This window comes from Boleophthalmus pectinirostris, unplaced genomic scaffold (assembly GCF_026225935.1).
Source record: "Boleophthalmus pectinirostris isolate CB_2022bp ecotype Guang Dong unplaced genomic scaffold, ASM2622593v1 HiC_scaffold_13, whole genome shotgun sequence".
NCBI lineage: Eukaryota > Metazoa > Chordata > Actinopteri > Gobiiformes > Gobiidae > Boleophthalmus > Boleophthalmus pectinirostris.
Window position 1 is genome coordinate 22,602,851 of NW_026571036.1, and position 12,744 is coordinate 22,615,594.

A 12,744-nucleotide genomic window follows, 5' to 3' on the forward strand; every position below is an offset into this window, starting at 1 on the left:
TAGGCTAGTAATATTTTTGTTAACACGATGTCATCCTTTTCATTTAGGTCTATAACTTTGCTTTGTTTCTTCTTTGTTTCCATCTCAAGATAAAATAAAGCGAAATATAAGTAATCTTGTCTGTTCAAAGTTTCAAAACACAAAAGTCTTTTCTTCCTGTCTGCCAATGGAGCACCCCTGCTGTTCTCCCCGTGGGTTTGATCGTGTCCAGCCCTGCCTCCCTCTCCTCCCGCACACCTCAAACCTCAGCCTCTGCTCTGAGTTTGGGACTTTTCTGGTGCAATGTTTGAGTGATGTCCAGTGGAGAAGTCTGTAACTGGAATCTGAGGCAATCTGAGTGCAATGACCCCACAGTACTACCACAGACCCGACAGCAGCAGCGTCTGTCAACAGAACACAGCGAGGTTCAGGTTTGTCTCAAACTCGTCAGGATAGATCGATTTCACAATGAATCATTTTAATAAGACAGATTTCAAAATGGTTTCTAATTGAAATCTCATATACATATTGTACTTCCAAGTTGTACTTTTTTCATGACAAAATATGAATGGCGAACCATTACCATAGCAATTCAAAACTAAATATTATATCTTTTAAATGGGTAATCGTCCAAAGCTGAAACCCATGAACAGGCAACATTTTAAGGACTTTTCACCATTCAAAAGATAGGATTGCCATGGCAACGGTGGAAACCCATGGATATACTAATATAATATAAAAAAATAAGAATTTAAATATGCACTATGTAACTTTTCAGGTCAAGGTTCCGTCCCCTTCTTAATTCCATGGAAATGTTATTGATTTGTCTTGAAATGTTCACGGTATGATATCAATCTCCATGTAGACACCACAAGACTAAGGTACAGGTCAGATCTGTGGAGAGGCAACCCCAATTCCACAAAGCACATTTTTTTCCTAAGATGATTTTTAGCAATAAAGCACATATAAATAAATAATGAATAAATCCCATGGACAAAGCATTAATTTTCCACGGTGCTTTCAAATTACAAAGAGCACCTTCAAAGATACAGGATTTCCCCTCCCCAAAATTTCATAACTTTAGGTATTTTTGACAAGGGTGCAACATTACAATGGTAGATTTTCTTAAGTCAAGTTCAACAGAAATATAACTTTTTAAACTTTAATACATACTGATTGAAATATAATATAGATATCAAGTTGGAAGACAGTTTTATTTTAATCAGATTTTATTTTTATTTTATATTTACATCTCATGTTTATGTAGTCTTTACACTTGATTACCAGCATAAGGAATAGCAGTAACTGAATAGTAGCACCTTAAGACAATACAAATATTTCAAGTAGAACAAAATCTGTTGTTTTTGTTTAGGAATAATTAAATGTTTGCCCATGGTGGCTATGGAGATAAAGTCAAATAGTTTAGACATGTACAGAAGAGGAGCAGCAAATACAATGGAAAAATAATGCTGAGGTTAGAGTAACAGAGCAAAGGCATGATTTATAGATGACATAAGATATTTTCTTGACACACAAACAATGGTTAGAGGAAAGTAGATATTGATTGTGGGAGTCCGATCTGAATCTGAAACTAGAGGTAACAATATCTGAACGACAAAATTTGAAATCGTGATGTCATGAGTGGATTTATCGCCTGCTTTAATTTCCTGTTCCTATAAGAGTACGCCAGAACCATATGAACCACCATCACTCACTCTGCTCCGGCTAACTGCTAACCTCAATATAGAGGATAAAGTTAAACCATAAAAGATAATACAGAAAATACACCAATAGATTTTAAAGACATCAAAGAGGAAACTTAAGACAATTTACAAATGCTTGTTCAAGTTTTCAACAGCACAAAGGCAGAAGAGTAAATGCACTGGATTTTTAAATATGTTGATACCATGGTCTGAAGCAAGGGCCTAACACTATTATTGGAACAAATACAACACTCACTGAAATTTGCCGTTATAACTTCATGTGTGAACTCAACATATTATACTGCATAACTTTTTAAAAAATATATTTTTGGTCTCAAAAAAACTAAATAAATGGCTTTATATAGTTTTAGTTTTTTCCTGGTTTAAATATAAAACAAATTTTCCGTGTCAAAAAATTCAACTAATTTTGAAGTCCTTCAGTTTAAAATTTAAAGGAAACATAAGCTTAGTTTTTAGTTCATGCTGAAGTTGGAAGTGGCAGCATCAAAGCACATCAACTATACTATATTGTTAAAAGTCCTACATTACAAAAATGACTCTTGTGAGCTTTAAGACATGTTATAATGTTGTTACCTGCTCAAAAACACACCTGGAGTTGTGTTTTATTTCATTCACAGTCTGAGTAACCCAGGGGTGTCCTAACTTTTTTCATCAAGGGCCACATATCTAAACACAGACAAAGCCGAGGGCCGTAGACTGGTGCTCAGTACAGGGAATAATTGAAATGTGTGCATGTTTAACATGTTAAAATGAGCCATCAGACTTTATTCATGTTAAGATCCTTAAAACCACACACTAAATATTAAATATCGGCTTTATCAAGGTAGATTTTTAAAACCTTGCAGTAAAAAAATATTTTTTAATTGATGCAAATTTGGGCCAATTCACCTGGAAGTCTGAGGGCCGCATTTGGCCCCCGGGCCATAGTTTGGACATGCCTGGAGTAACCCTTTATTATTAGTCTGTCTCCATCTCCAAATCTAAAAATGCTCCGTTCCACCTTGTGATGCCATGTAGTGGTAGTTTTGAAGCTTTTCCTTACCATATGACATCACAATGTGGAACTATGGAACGTTTAATGCTTGAGAGTAGAACTCTCAAGTCTAAATATGCAGGGTTTGAGCATGAATGACACAAAACACAGCTCCATGTATATTTCTGATGCGGAGACATAACATAGATCAGAAAATAGCGTAATATGGGCTCTTTAAGATTAGCTTGTTCAAGTCATGCTCAGTCAAATAATTGCCTGAAATAATAGTTTTTGGACAAAACAGCAATTACAGACCTTTATAAACATTGAAATATTTGAAAAGCAGCAGGTATCAAATGCTCTAGTCCCTTTTGTGTTTTCACAAGGGGCGGTCAGTAGTCCCCTTTTAGTGCACACCATGAATTCAAGTCATTTTAAAAAGTGCACTATCTAACTTTTCTGGTGTAGCCTCCATTACCTGCTTGTGTGCGTACAGATGTTATTGCTTAGCCTGAAATGTTCCACAATAAGGCATTGAATTTGCCCACCCCCAAAGTGATAAGCAAGTTGTGCTACCCGGCAAAGTTACAGGTCATACATGTGGAGAGGACACCCCGCTCATAGTAAGAATGCATGTTTTTCCATGATATTTTCGAGCAATAACAAAACTTGTAATTGAAAAACATTTAAAATCATACTGTGGAAAATTCCAGTAAAAGCCTTAACATCTCCATGGAAACAAACTGGTGGTGAACTCACAAGAAAAGTTACATAGTGCACCTTTATCCCAACGTTCCCTTAAGATGTTTATGCAGCTAGATCACATTAACACTCATCAATACCACGTCACGCAGGCATTATCATCTCTCATTTTACCACAACAAAAACAAGTCCTCTGCTTTACTCATTTATTTATGAGCTCTTGAATGTAGCATGATGCTGCTTGGGCGTGCAGTTTCCATTAGCGTCTTTTAGGCACAGTGGGCATCCTCTCTGAGCGCGGTGCGAACTCTGGCCTCCAGCTGGTCGGCGCGCGGTCTGGAGAAGGGGTCCACGGCGAGCATGTCCAGCAGCAGAGCACATACGTGGGGGCCGGGGGTGGGCGGCAGCGGGGGCGCCCTCTTGAACTTCATGGGGATGCACAGCTGGAAGTCCGGGTTCTCAGAAAGAGCCTCGCCCAGGGGCATGAGCCAGCGGCCTTTACACGCATAAGCACCTACGGGACGCAAACACACTCCATTAACTACAAGGCTACATGTTATATATAGATCACACTGGTATAGTAATATTAGCTAATCCAATATACTTTATAACAAGAAAACAATGTAGATAGTGCCAAGTTCTTCCATCTGATAACATATTTTTACCTTTGTCTGAAATAAATGTTGTTATTCTTTTGACTTAAATGTACACTGCATTTCAGCTCTAACTTTTCCGGTGGAAGGTCCATCACCTGCATGTCTCATTGAAGATGTGACATGATTTGCCTGTAACATTCCACAGTATGACATTAAGCATCAGTGGAGACAAGCAGGTAACAGTTGAGATTTTTTTTTTTTAACAATAAAAACACCTGTAATTGAATTCAATAAAAGATATTTCAATTAAAGCAATAACATCTCCATGGGGACAAGTGGCGGACCCCTTCCAACAGAAAAGTTAAAGTGGTTTCAGTCATGAAGGTGATTTTCTCAAGTCCCAATTTTGCCTTGTTTCAGTCCTGGTTTAGTCTTGTATGCTTTTTTTATTTTGACAGTAAAAAGTAGTAAATATAAAATAAATTACATTTGAATTGAACTTTCTATATCAAAATGATATGATGAAATATTAAAAGTCAGGCCGCCAGCTGTTCTCACTGGCCTTGAACGCATCGTCTGCCCCTGTGAACTTGAATGCATCGTCTGCCGCTGGGCTGTTTGTGTAGAGACAGCACAGGCGTCTAATCACATTCATGAGAACAACAGCGAGAGTAATACATGAAGGCAGGGCGCACACTGGACTGTGTGTGCGTACGCTTTGAACAGAAGTGATTGTGATACCATATTAGTATTAGTGTCAACTCTTGTCTGTTGCTTCCTGACATTGCACATATGAAAATACACTGACCACAGGGAGGGAAAACCACATTATCAAACCCATGCGATGATCGACAGTTTGAACAATTATATTAGAAAAGATAAATTAGTTCTGTAGACCCAGAAAATTAAGTCTAAACAGCATCAAAAACGGGTTTATGTGTAGCTAAAGATGATTTTGCAAAAAGGTGATTTTCATACAACCCTCTATAATCATTGAGGAGCCAGGTTCAACTTCAGAACAGTGCAGATAGCTGTAGTATCATAATTAATTACTCTCTTGATTCAACAAGAGAATTAAGATTGATGGAGTAACACCAATAAATTATCCCCAACTTGGACAAAATGCTATGATGATTATCGGAGCTATTAAAGCAACAGGTTAGCGCAGTAGTAAAACAAAAAACAAAACAAAAAAAACTGCATCATCATATATCATTTTAAACCTCTTCAGTGCTAACATTAAGAACTCCATGTATAAAAAACTAATACAACTAAAAACAATTATATTTACCTGACTAATCATTTAAGGTGCACTGCTTAACTTTTTTGATGGAGGGTCCGCTACCGGCTTGCTTTTCATTTTTTGCCTAGAATGTTTGACTGTCTGCCATTAAACTTCTACAGTATATCTCCATGGGGACCAACAGGTGACACCACCTGGCCAAGTCACAGGTCAGATCTATGGAGAGGCAGATCCACACACAGCAGCACATTTTCAATGTATTTTTGAGCAATAAAAGTCTGTAAAGTAATAAATACAAGACTGATATGTTTAATACCTGTTTAATACCATACAGTGGAATAGGGATGTAACAATAACCGAAATATTGTGATATCGTATTGTTAAAAGTCTCTTTGCTCAAATTCATTGTTATGGTGCAGCATGAGCTAAAAACTGAGCAGAACTACATAGACCTGCTCTGTTTTAGTGCTACTACACGAAGAAATAACTTATGAATTTTTTAAAATCTAAATTATTTACATGATCACAGAACCAAGAACTTGTCAAGGAATTTTAAATAGAAAAAAGTAGTATATTCACAGTTTTGTTAGCCTCCACATAATATTGCAATAAATATCATACTGTGAGATGAAAACCGTGAAAGTATTGTACCAAGAGATTTGGATATCATTTTCGTCCTTTTTTTCATCCTCATTTTGCAAAACAATAACATCTCCATGGAGACAAGCAGGGTAGACCTTCCATCATAAAAGTTACATAGTGGATTCTATTGAAAAATATTATACAAGGGAAAACCATTTGATAGGTATTTGTTGGTATATTGTCCAGTGCAAACCTGTAGACGGAGACAAAGTCAGGTGGGGTAGTTTCTTGTGTGAGGGGCAGATAATAATTGAAACTTTAAGCCTCCTGTCTCGTCTGAGTGGATTGCACCTGGTACAATCAATGGTCTTTTCCGAAACTTAGAAAAAGATAGAATAGAATAGAGCAGTTCTTCATCCTTCTGTGAAAACCCTCTAGCCGCCGCCGCCGCCGCCTCCTCCTCCTCCTCCTCTTCCGCCTCCTCCACTTTCTTATTGACAAAGAGGATTGCTATGCTGCCTGTTGCCTGCTATATTCTATTTGGGCTTTGTGATATGAATTCTGCTGTCCGTTTATAAGAGTCTCAGTCTAATGGAGTTTATGTGGAGTTTGAAAATACCATCAGGTTTGCATTTGGGGGGCTTTTTGAAAATAAAATGGCTGAACGTTTCATTTGAGCGGAGCAGAAAGACTCAACTGGTCCCAGTGCGCTCGTACATTCAAATGAATGTAGGGTCCATGGTCACTTGGGTATTCGGACAGGGAGACCGAAACAAATAAAAAGACCATTGTTTGTGGAAATACTAATAGGAAACAAAGTATGTTGTAATTGCAATAGGTCTCAAGGGGGAGGTAAAGGAAATGGCAAAGTTTGGGAGTTGGACAGTTGCTATACGGGCTCAATGAGTAGCATAAAAACAATGAGGTGAGCAATTTATAGAATTATTGCTAAAATCATGAATGAAGATAAAACCAATATATTAAATTTGCTTTGTTGATAATTTAAAAAAGAGCTGATTAAATTTTTTTAATTGAACAAATTTATTACAGTATGACATGGTCCTGCTCTTTTGTGAGTCTTAATTTCTCATAATTAAATCTAAACTAATACATTGTTAAAGGTTGTATAGAGGATTTTTAAGGGAAGTGAAATACAGCGACCATCGTTTTTCAAATGTTGTCTCTAGAAATCACATTTGTTTACATCCAGTGCATGTTCAGAATTACTGAAGTATTTTAGCGACCGACGCGTCAGTTTTTAGACCCTTCGGACTTTCTTTTGCTGCGAACTGGTCGTGGATTCTCGTCCGCCATTGCAACAAACTTTGTGTGAATTGCGAGGAAGCTACAGTTTGAAAAAGCCTCTAAGAACCGCCGCATAAACCACATAATCCCCGAGCGCCGACGACTCAGTTACACTAGGGAGTTTGATTGACAACCTAACAGCCAATGGAAAAAGAGGGAGCCTCGTTTTCTATTAGCTGATGTTTATCTGGCCTCACTGCGTCCACAACTGATACATTTTCATTCTTTCTTTTTTTTTCGGTCATCATAATTACAAGGCTGCTGTGTCTCTGTAATAGTATTTTAAACTTTCAATGACAATTTGAAATAAAAAAAAATCCTCCATACAACCTTTAATATATTTGATCACATTTCTGTTAGATTGCCAAAATATTGTAAAACAATCTAACCCTAAACATGGTAAGAGGCAAAGTGTCTAGCCAAATGACAATGGCATTATGTAGCACAAGCTGGGATCAAATCTCCAATCTTCAAGTTAGGCAAGAGCAACTAATTAAATCAATTAACACAGTGCCATATGATAAGAGCTAGGGATGGGACGAGACACAGTTTCCATGAGATGAAATATGAGATTGGGTCCACATACCTTAACACAGTTCCTAATATTTCACGATTTGCTTTCCATTTTTGGTCACAGAATTTTTTTATTTATTTTTTTCATATTTTTGTTTCCATTCTAGTACAGCTTTATGGAAGTCTAAGACACATAGCTCACCAACACATAACCCTTTTTTCCAATCCAAATGTAAGATTTTTTTGTCTACATGAGATCATTTGTCTCATGTGTGTTGCGGCAATTTTGTCTCATGAGATCTTGTGGCACTGATAAGAACCTCATTAGCATAAGGACATCTTAAACTTGACAAAACAATTTATAATTAATAGAATGCAATGGGATTCTTTCATTATAATCCCCCACAGGGTCAATCTCTCAAAATTCAGATAACTCATATTTGATGAATTCAGTGAGGAGCTCACCTAGTCTTATTTATGAATTTTCTTTCTTTTTTTTTTTTTTTATTTCATCAAAACCGTCTATGATACTAAACAAATCATTATGTATGGAGCATTATTAACATAAGAATGCTTCAAAAATGGCAGTAGAATTTGCATTAAGAGCGAACATTGAGATTCCTGTTGGCTTCTGGGCAGTGTAAGCTTCATTACACTCTGTCAGCCTGTATTAGGACTGGACTGGGCCTGTAATCGCTGTATCAAATGTAAACCACATAAATCATCCTTCAACACTGTGACATTCAGATTTATGATTGCACTATCCCTTTGCTGATCGATTTATGATCTATAGTATGTGACATTTTTAATAAGCTGCTGCTAATTGTGCACTGACATCATCCACCTGCCCCACTGCAATTTGACCGTTTTTGTAATACCTAGTGTGCATGCAGATTGGAAGTGAATTATCATGGTAAAATGGGTTGGGTTCTTTACTATTTAGAAAAGTAAAAAACACTGAGAGAAAGCTAAAAGTTCTAGACACAAGTGCACTGAAGTTGGGAATATTTTGCTTTTTAGACCTGCTGCAGCATCCAGGAAGTAATGAGGAAAGTATTTTAGGCATGGGAAGTGATGCTTTTGGATTCAACTGTGTCTTTTTGATGCAAGAACAGTTCCTGGTTAGTTAATGGGATGTTGTATAGTTCCCGAAATAATACCCAACTTTCACACCAAACAGTAATGCCATCTGCATGGAAAAATGTAAGTTGTAAAACGTAAAAGTTTTAAAGCTATTTGTACATTCTGGAAGATACAAAGTAGATAAATTGGAGTTGCAATCAATAATGTAATTTAAATGGTTGCAATGAGCTATTCAGAAAGCCTGCAGTTATTTCAGTGATACGAAGTAAAGTGAAGTAAATACCCAGCCTTCATGGGGTCTGTACTCCATCAACCTGCTACCCTGTAGTTAAGATCTTGTTCTAGTTGGCTCATATTCTTCCCACAAATGTTAAGGCTCCTTGTATTAATGGAAAATTTGATTTGAAAAATAATGCTGCAAATAGGTTCAAATAAATTTAAGTTAGAGTTTTTTCAGCTCTGGCCCGAGATCTTTTTTGTATAGCTTTCCTAGTTCTGTTAATTGCTTACCCAGTTGTTCCTCTGTAGTGCCCTCCTCCAGGAAGGTGATTCTCTCCAGGACTGCCCAGAACATGACACCCAGTGAGAAGATGTCTGCCTGGGCAGTGTACGACTGTCCGCCCCACACCTCTGGAGCCATGTAGAAGTCAGAGCCGCAGGTGGAGGAGAAATGCTGTCTGCAGAGGTCTCCAGCCAATGAGCCCTCTGCCATCTTACTCAGACCAAAGTCTGCCACCTACAGGAAAGGGAGATTATGGCTTCAGGCCAAGTAGGTAGAATAAGAATACAACTGACAAAAAAAAAAAAAGTTGTTTATTCAGTGTTGTCTTTTAGATTGATTTGTGGATGTTTGAGTAATGTACTGTATCTGTACTGTCCTGCAATTGGGGCTTGGGGCTCTTAGAAAATTTCAGCTTTCACCAACCCCCTAGCTCCGCTCACTGCTATGTACTTACTAACAGTTATTCAAACAGTCCAGACTCATTACTTGTGGGGTTAAAAATGTTGCAATAGTAATATGGAACTGAAAACCTGTTGCTAGGTACAGTGAAATGCTACAATAAAGAGGAGAGTCAACGCATTTCTATTACTAAGCTGTTTCAGATCAATACTGTGGTTTACAATAATGTATTTATTTTATAGCTTAATACAACGTACCTGAGCACATATGTCTTCTTTAGGGGGCATAAAAAAAGTATATTATTTTCTATATAGGAGCAACTATTCAAATGTCATATGGTTGTTAAAAATGAAATGTAGAAGTCCCTAGTACTCTAAGGGGGTAGAAGACACATTTGGTGGGTATACATGTTGCCAAGGGATTTGCACAATTATTGGCTTTGTCTATGAAGGAAGTCACATGGGACTGTCATGTCATTATATGCAGGCTCTTATATGTCAAACATGGAAGAGTTGAGTCAGGGGGAGTGTTTGATGCTCCCTAGCTCAGGATGCACTGTAAGGAAGCGTCAGTTATGAGTTCAGATACAAAAGCATTATTTTTAGACTCAAATATAAGTTTGCTATACCCTATACTTGAAATCTTTGAAACAAGCTACATTTTGCAGCAAGCCTCATTAGGGGTACGATTATTCATAATCAAGTTTAGTTTAGTAGTTAAAATTAGATTAAATCAGGTTTTTACTAATTTCTGTATAAAATCACCTTTCATTATTTAGCTGTTAATTAGCAGAAAAGTTTTACTTCAATCCAGATCTTTTAATTTTCTTTTTTTAACTGAAAGTCAACAATATGAAAAGGAATAATTTCCAATTAATCTTGTAAACATATTTTGCAACATTTGGATTATTAATGTAATACTTCTCTTTGTCCTTTGCTCCTTTAACAATGCAGATTCATCACTATTGTGAAAAAAATAAGTCTTACTAAAATCATTAAAATCAAACAGTTATTGGGTGCATTGAAAACACATTTAACACCTTTGCTTACCTTCACCACAGGCCCTTTGTCAGTGACACACACCAGCACATTGGCAGGCTTTAGGTCTCGGTGCGTGATCCCTAATCGGTGAAGAAATGCAATAGCGCTGGACAGCTGGAGCACTACACTGTGATTCCTCTCTTCATCTGGAGGTCTGGGCAAGAGGAACTGATTCAAATCCCCCCCATCACAAAACTCCATCACCAACCACAGCGCCAGGCATTTTAACTGCGTGCCTTGGGTCTCCTCTTCGGGTGCAGGCCTCCTCCTTGCTCTTTTTGCTGGTCTTTGTGGAGTCATAGCATCGCTTTTAGATTTGTTTAGGGATGTATTGGTCCTATCTTGAAGTCTAGACAAAGAGTTTTTTCTTGTTCGCTGATTGCTTGACTGTGTGCTATTACTTTGCTCTTGACTTTGTTTCGCTCCCATTACTGACCCCTTGAGGACACTTTCTACTAAACATAAAGGTAGTTTTCCAGGTCGTAGCGGCTTAAGAGTCCTTGGCCCAGTCTGGAGCAGGCAGTTATGCAGTGCAATGACGTTAGAGTGGTTTTTGGCAGTAGCTCTCATAGCCCACAGCTCCTGGAGGTATAGCTCGATGCATTCTGGGCTGCTGCAGGGCAGTCGTTTGATCGCCACTTTTTGCCCCGTTTTGGACATCTGGCCCTCGAAAACAACTCCATAGCTGCCTCGTCCAACTTCCCTCGCTAAAGTGTAAAGCTCCTCCATTTATCACACGAGTAACAAATCTATAAAACGCAACAATACAGTAATTAGTATCGAGGTTCAAAGCAGCAGTACCATCAACCTCATGACTTGCGATAAATGCTAGCTCTCGGAATAAAAACTTCGATTAAAAAACAGCTGAAGATAACGTTATAACTTGTGAGGCCAGTGAAGTAGAAACAGTCAGTAAATACAACATATAACAAACAAGTTAGCGTTATAACTCACCACACAATGAATGGCGTTGGCTAGGCGAAAATGTTAAAAGGAAGAGAAAAACTCACGTCAACGTGTGCTCTGTAGGGCATCAGCCAGCAGCCTAAAGATACCGCAACATAAAGGAAATGAAAACGGCACCGATTAAAAAGAACAAAAACTAGCTAAAGTAGGTATAATTTCGGAGTTAACGGGATTTAATGTTGCTAAAAGACAACAAACCAGCAGCAGCCACAGACTTCCGTATCTAAATTTGGAACGTCCCGCTTTTGGTCCTATGAGCATTGTGATTGGCTGCCAAAGCGTTCTAAATCAAGAGCGCGTTTGCCATTGGTTGTAATTTGATTCGAATTGTACAAGCCCCGCCTACTGATAAAGACAAACGACTTTTTACATTTCAAAAACATCATCTTAATAATAAGAATCTATTATTTTGAATTATTAGGAGTATATAATATTTTGTAGGTGCGATACTGACCAGAACAATTAACGCACATTTAAAATAAGGTGTCGTAAGATGTTATGTAACAAGACAGCAAGCTGAGTTGTACATTTGAATCAGCGGGTGGCGCTATTGTACCCAAAGTTTGAAAAGTAATTTTTATTTGCCTGCTGTAGCATGCAAAATATAATGTTTCTTACTAAATTTATTGCACTGCATGCCAAAACTAAGACTTCACCATATTTCAGGTAAGCCTATAGCCTATATAAAAGAGCACTGTAGCAAACGACACTTATTGGTTCTAACATTGGAGACCAAATTTTAGTCATATCCATATGTAACATTTGATGAAATAGGCAGGCTAGCTAGGGGTATATTTGATCTTTTCGGGATGTTTTTTGTCAGAATACAAATTCATAGACTGTATATACATTCTATCTGTGGGTACTCTAGACTAGTAGCAGTAACCTAATGTAGTGGCTGTAGAAGTAGTTGGCCTGCTGAGGATTAGATTTAATTTACTCGTGTTAAATTATGGGTTAATTTAATTTAGTCCCATTTACTTGGTTTATCCGTCAATTACATTTTTGTGTTGATTTAGACCTATATTTTGTCTCATTTTAACCCACTGAATCTTCCCTGTAATGTCTGAACTGCAATTTAATAGACTACCATTCATTCAATGTTATAGATGATAACAAGTGTGAAGTACATGTGCA

At 37.6% G+C, this 12,744-nt stretch overlaps 1 protein-coding gene across 2 annotated transcripts; it reads right to left on the reverse strand.

Moving 5' to 3' along the window:
• Window positions 1-1,129: 1,129 nt before the first annotated feature.
• si:ch211-63o20.7 (Serine/threonine-protein kinase pdik1l-B-like) lies at window positions 1,130-11,854 on the reverse strand. 2 transcript variants are annotated; one of them, XM_055149690.1, is made up of 4 exons: window positions 11,596-11,854; window positions 10,651-11,390; window positions 9,211-9,436; window positions 1,130-3,892 (listed from the first exon to the last, which is right to left on the reverse strand). In XM_055149690.1, exons 2-4 carry the CDS (start codon window positions 11,368-11,370, stop codon window positions 3,648-3,650), a joined length of 1,191 nt encoding a protein of 396 aa, XP_055005665.1. In that variant the 5' UTR covers window positions 11,371-11,390; window positions 11,596-11,854; the 3' UTR covers window positions 1,130-3,647. The 2 variants fall into 2 exon arrangements, with proteins under 2 accessions (XP_055005665.1, XP_020774360.1); XM_020918701.2 differs by having other exon boundaries at window positions 1,132-3,892; window positions 11,652-11,854.
• Window positions 11,855-12,744: the final 890 nt, after the last annotated feature.

Excerpts from the sequence above, each read along its gene's own strand:
- si:ch211-63o20.7 (XM_055149690.1), bottom strand. The coding sequence starts at position 11,370 with ATGGAGGAGCTTTACACTTTAGCGAGGGAAGTTGGACGAGGCAGCTAT. Across the intron at positions 9,437-10,650 it reads ACAAAGGGCCTGTGGTGAAG|GTGGCAGACTTTGGTCTGAG; the intron begins GTAAGCAAAGGT and ends CCTTTCCTGTAG. Across the intron at positions 3,893-9,210 it reads CACTACAGAGGAACAACTGG|GTGCTTATGCGTGTAAAGGC; the intron begins GTAAGCAATTAA and ends TGCGTCCCGTAG.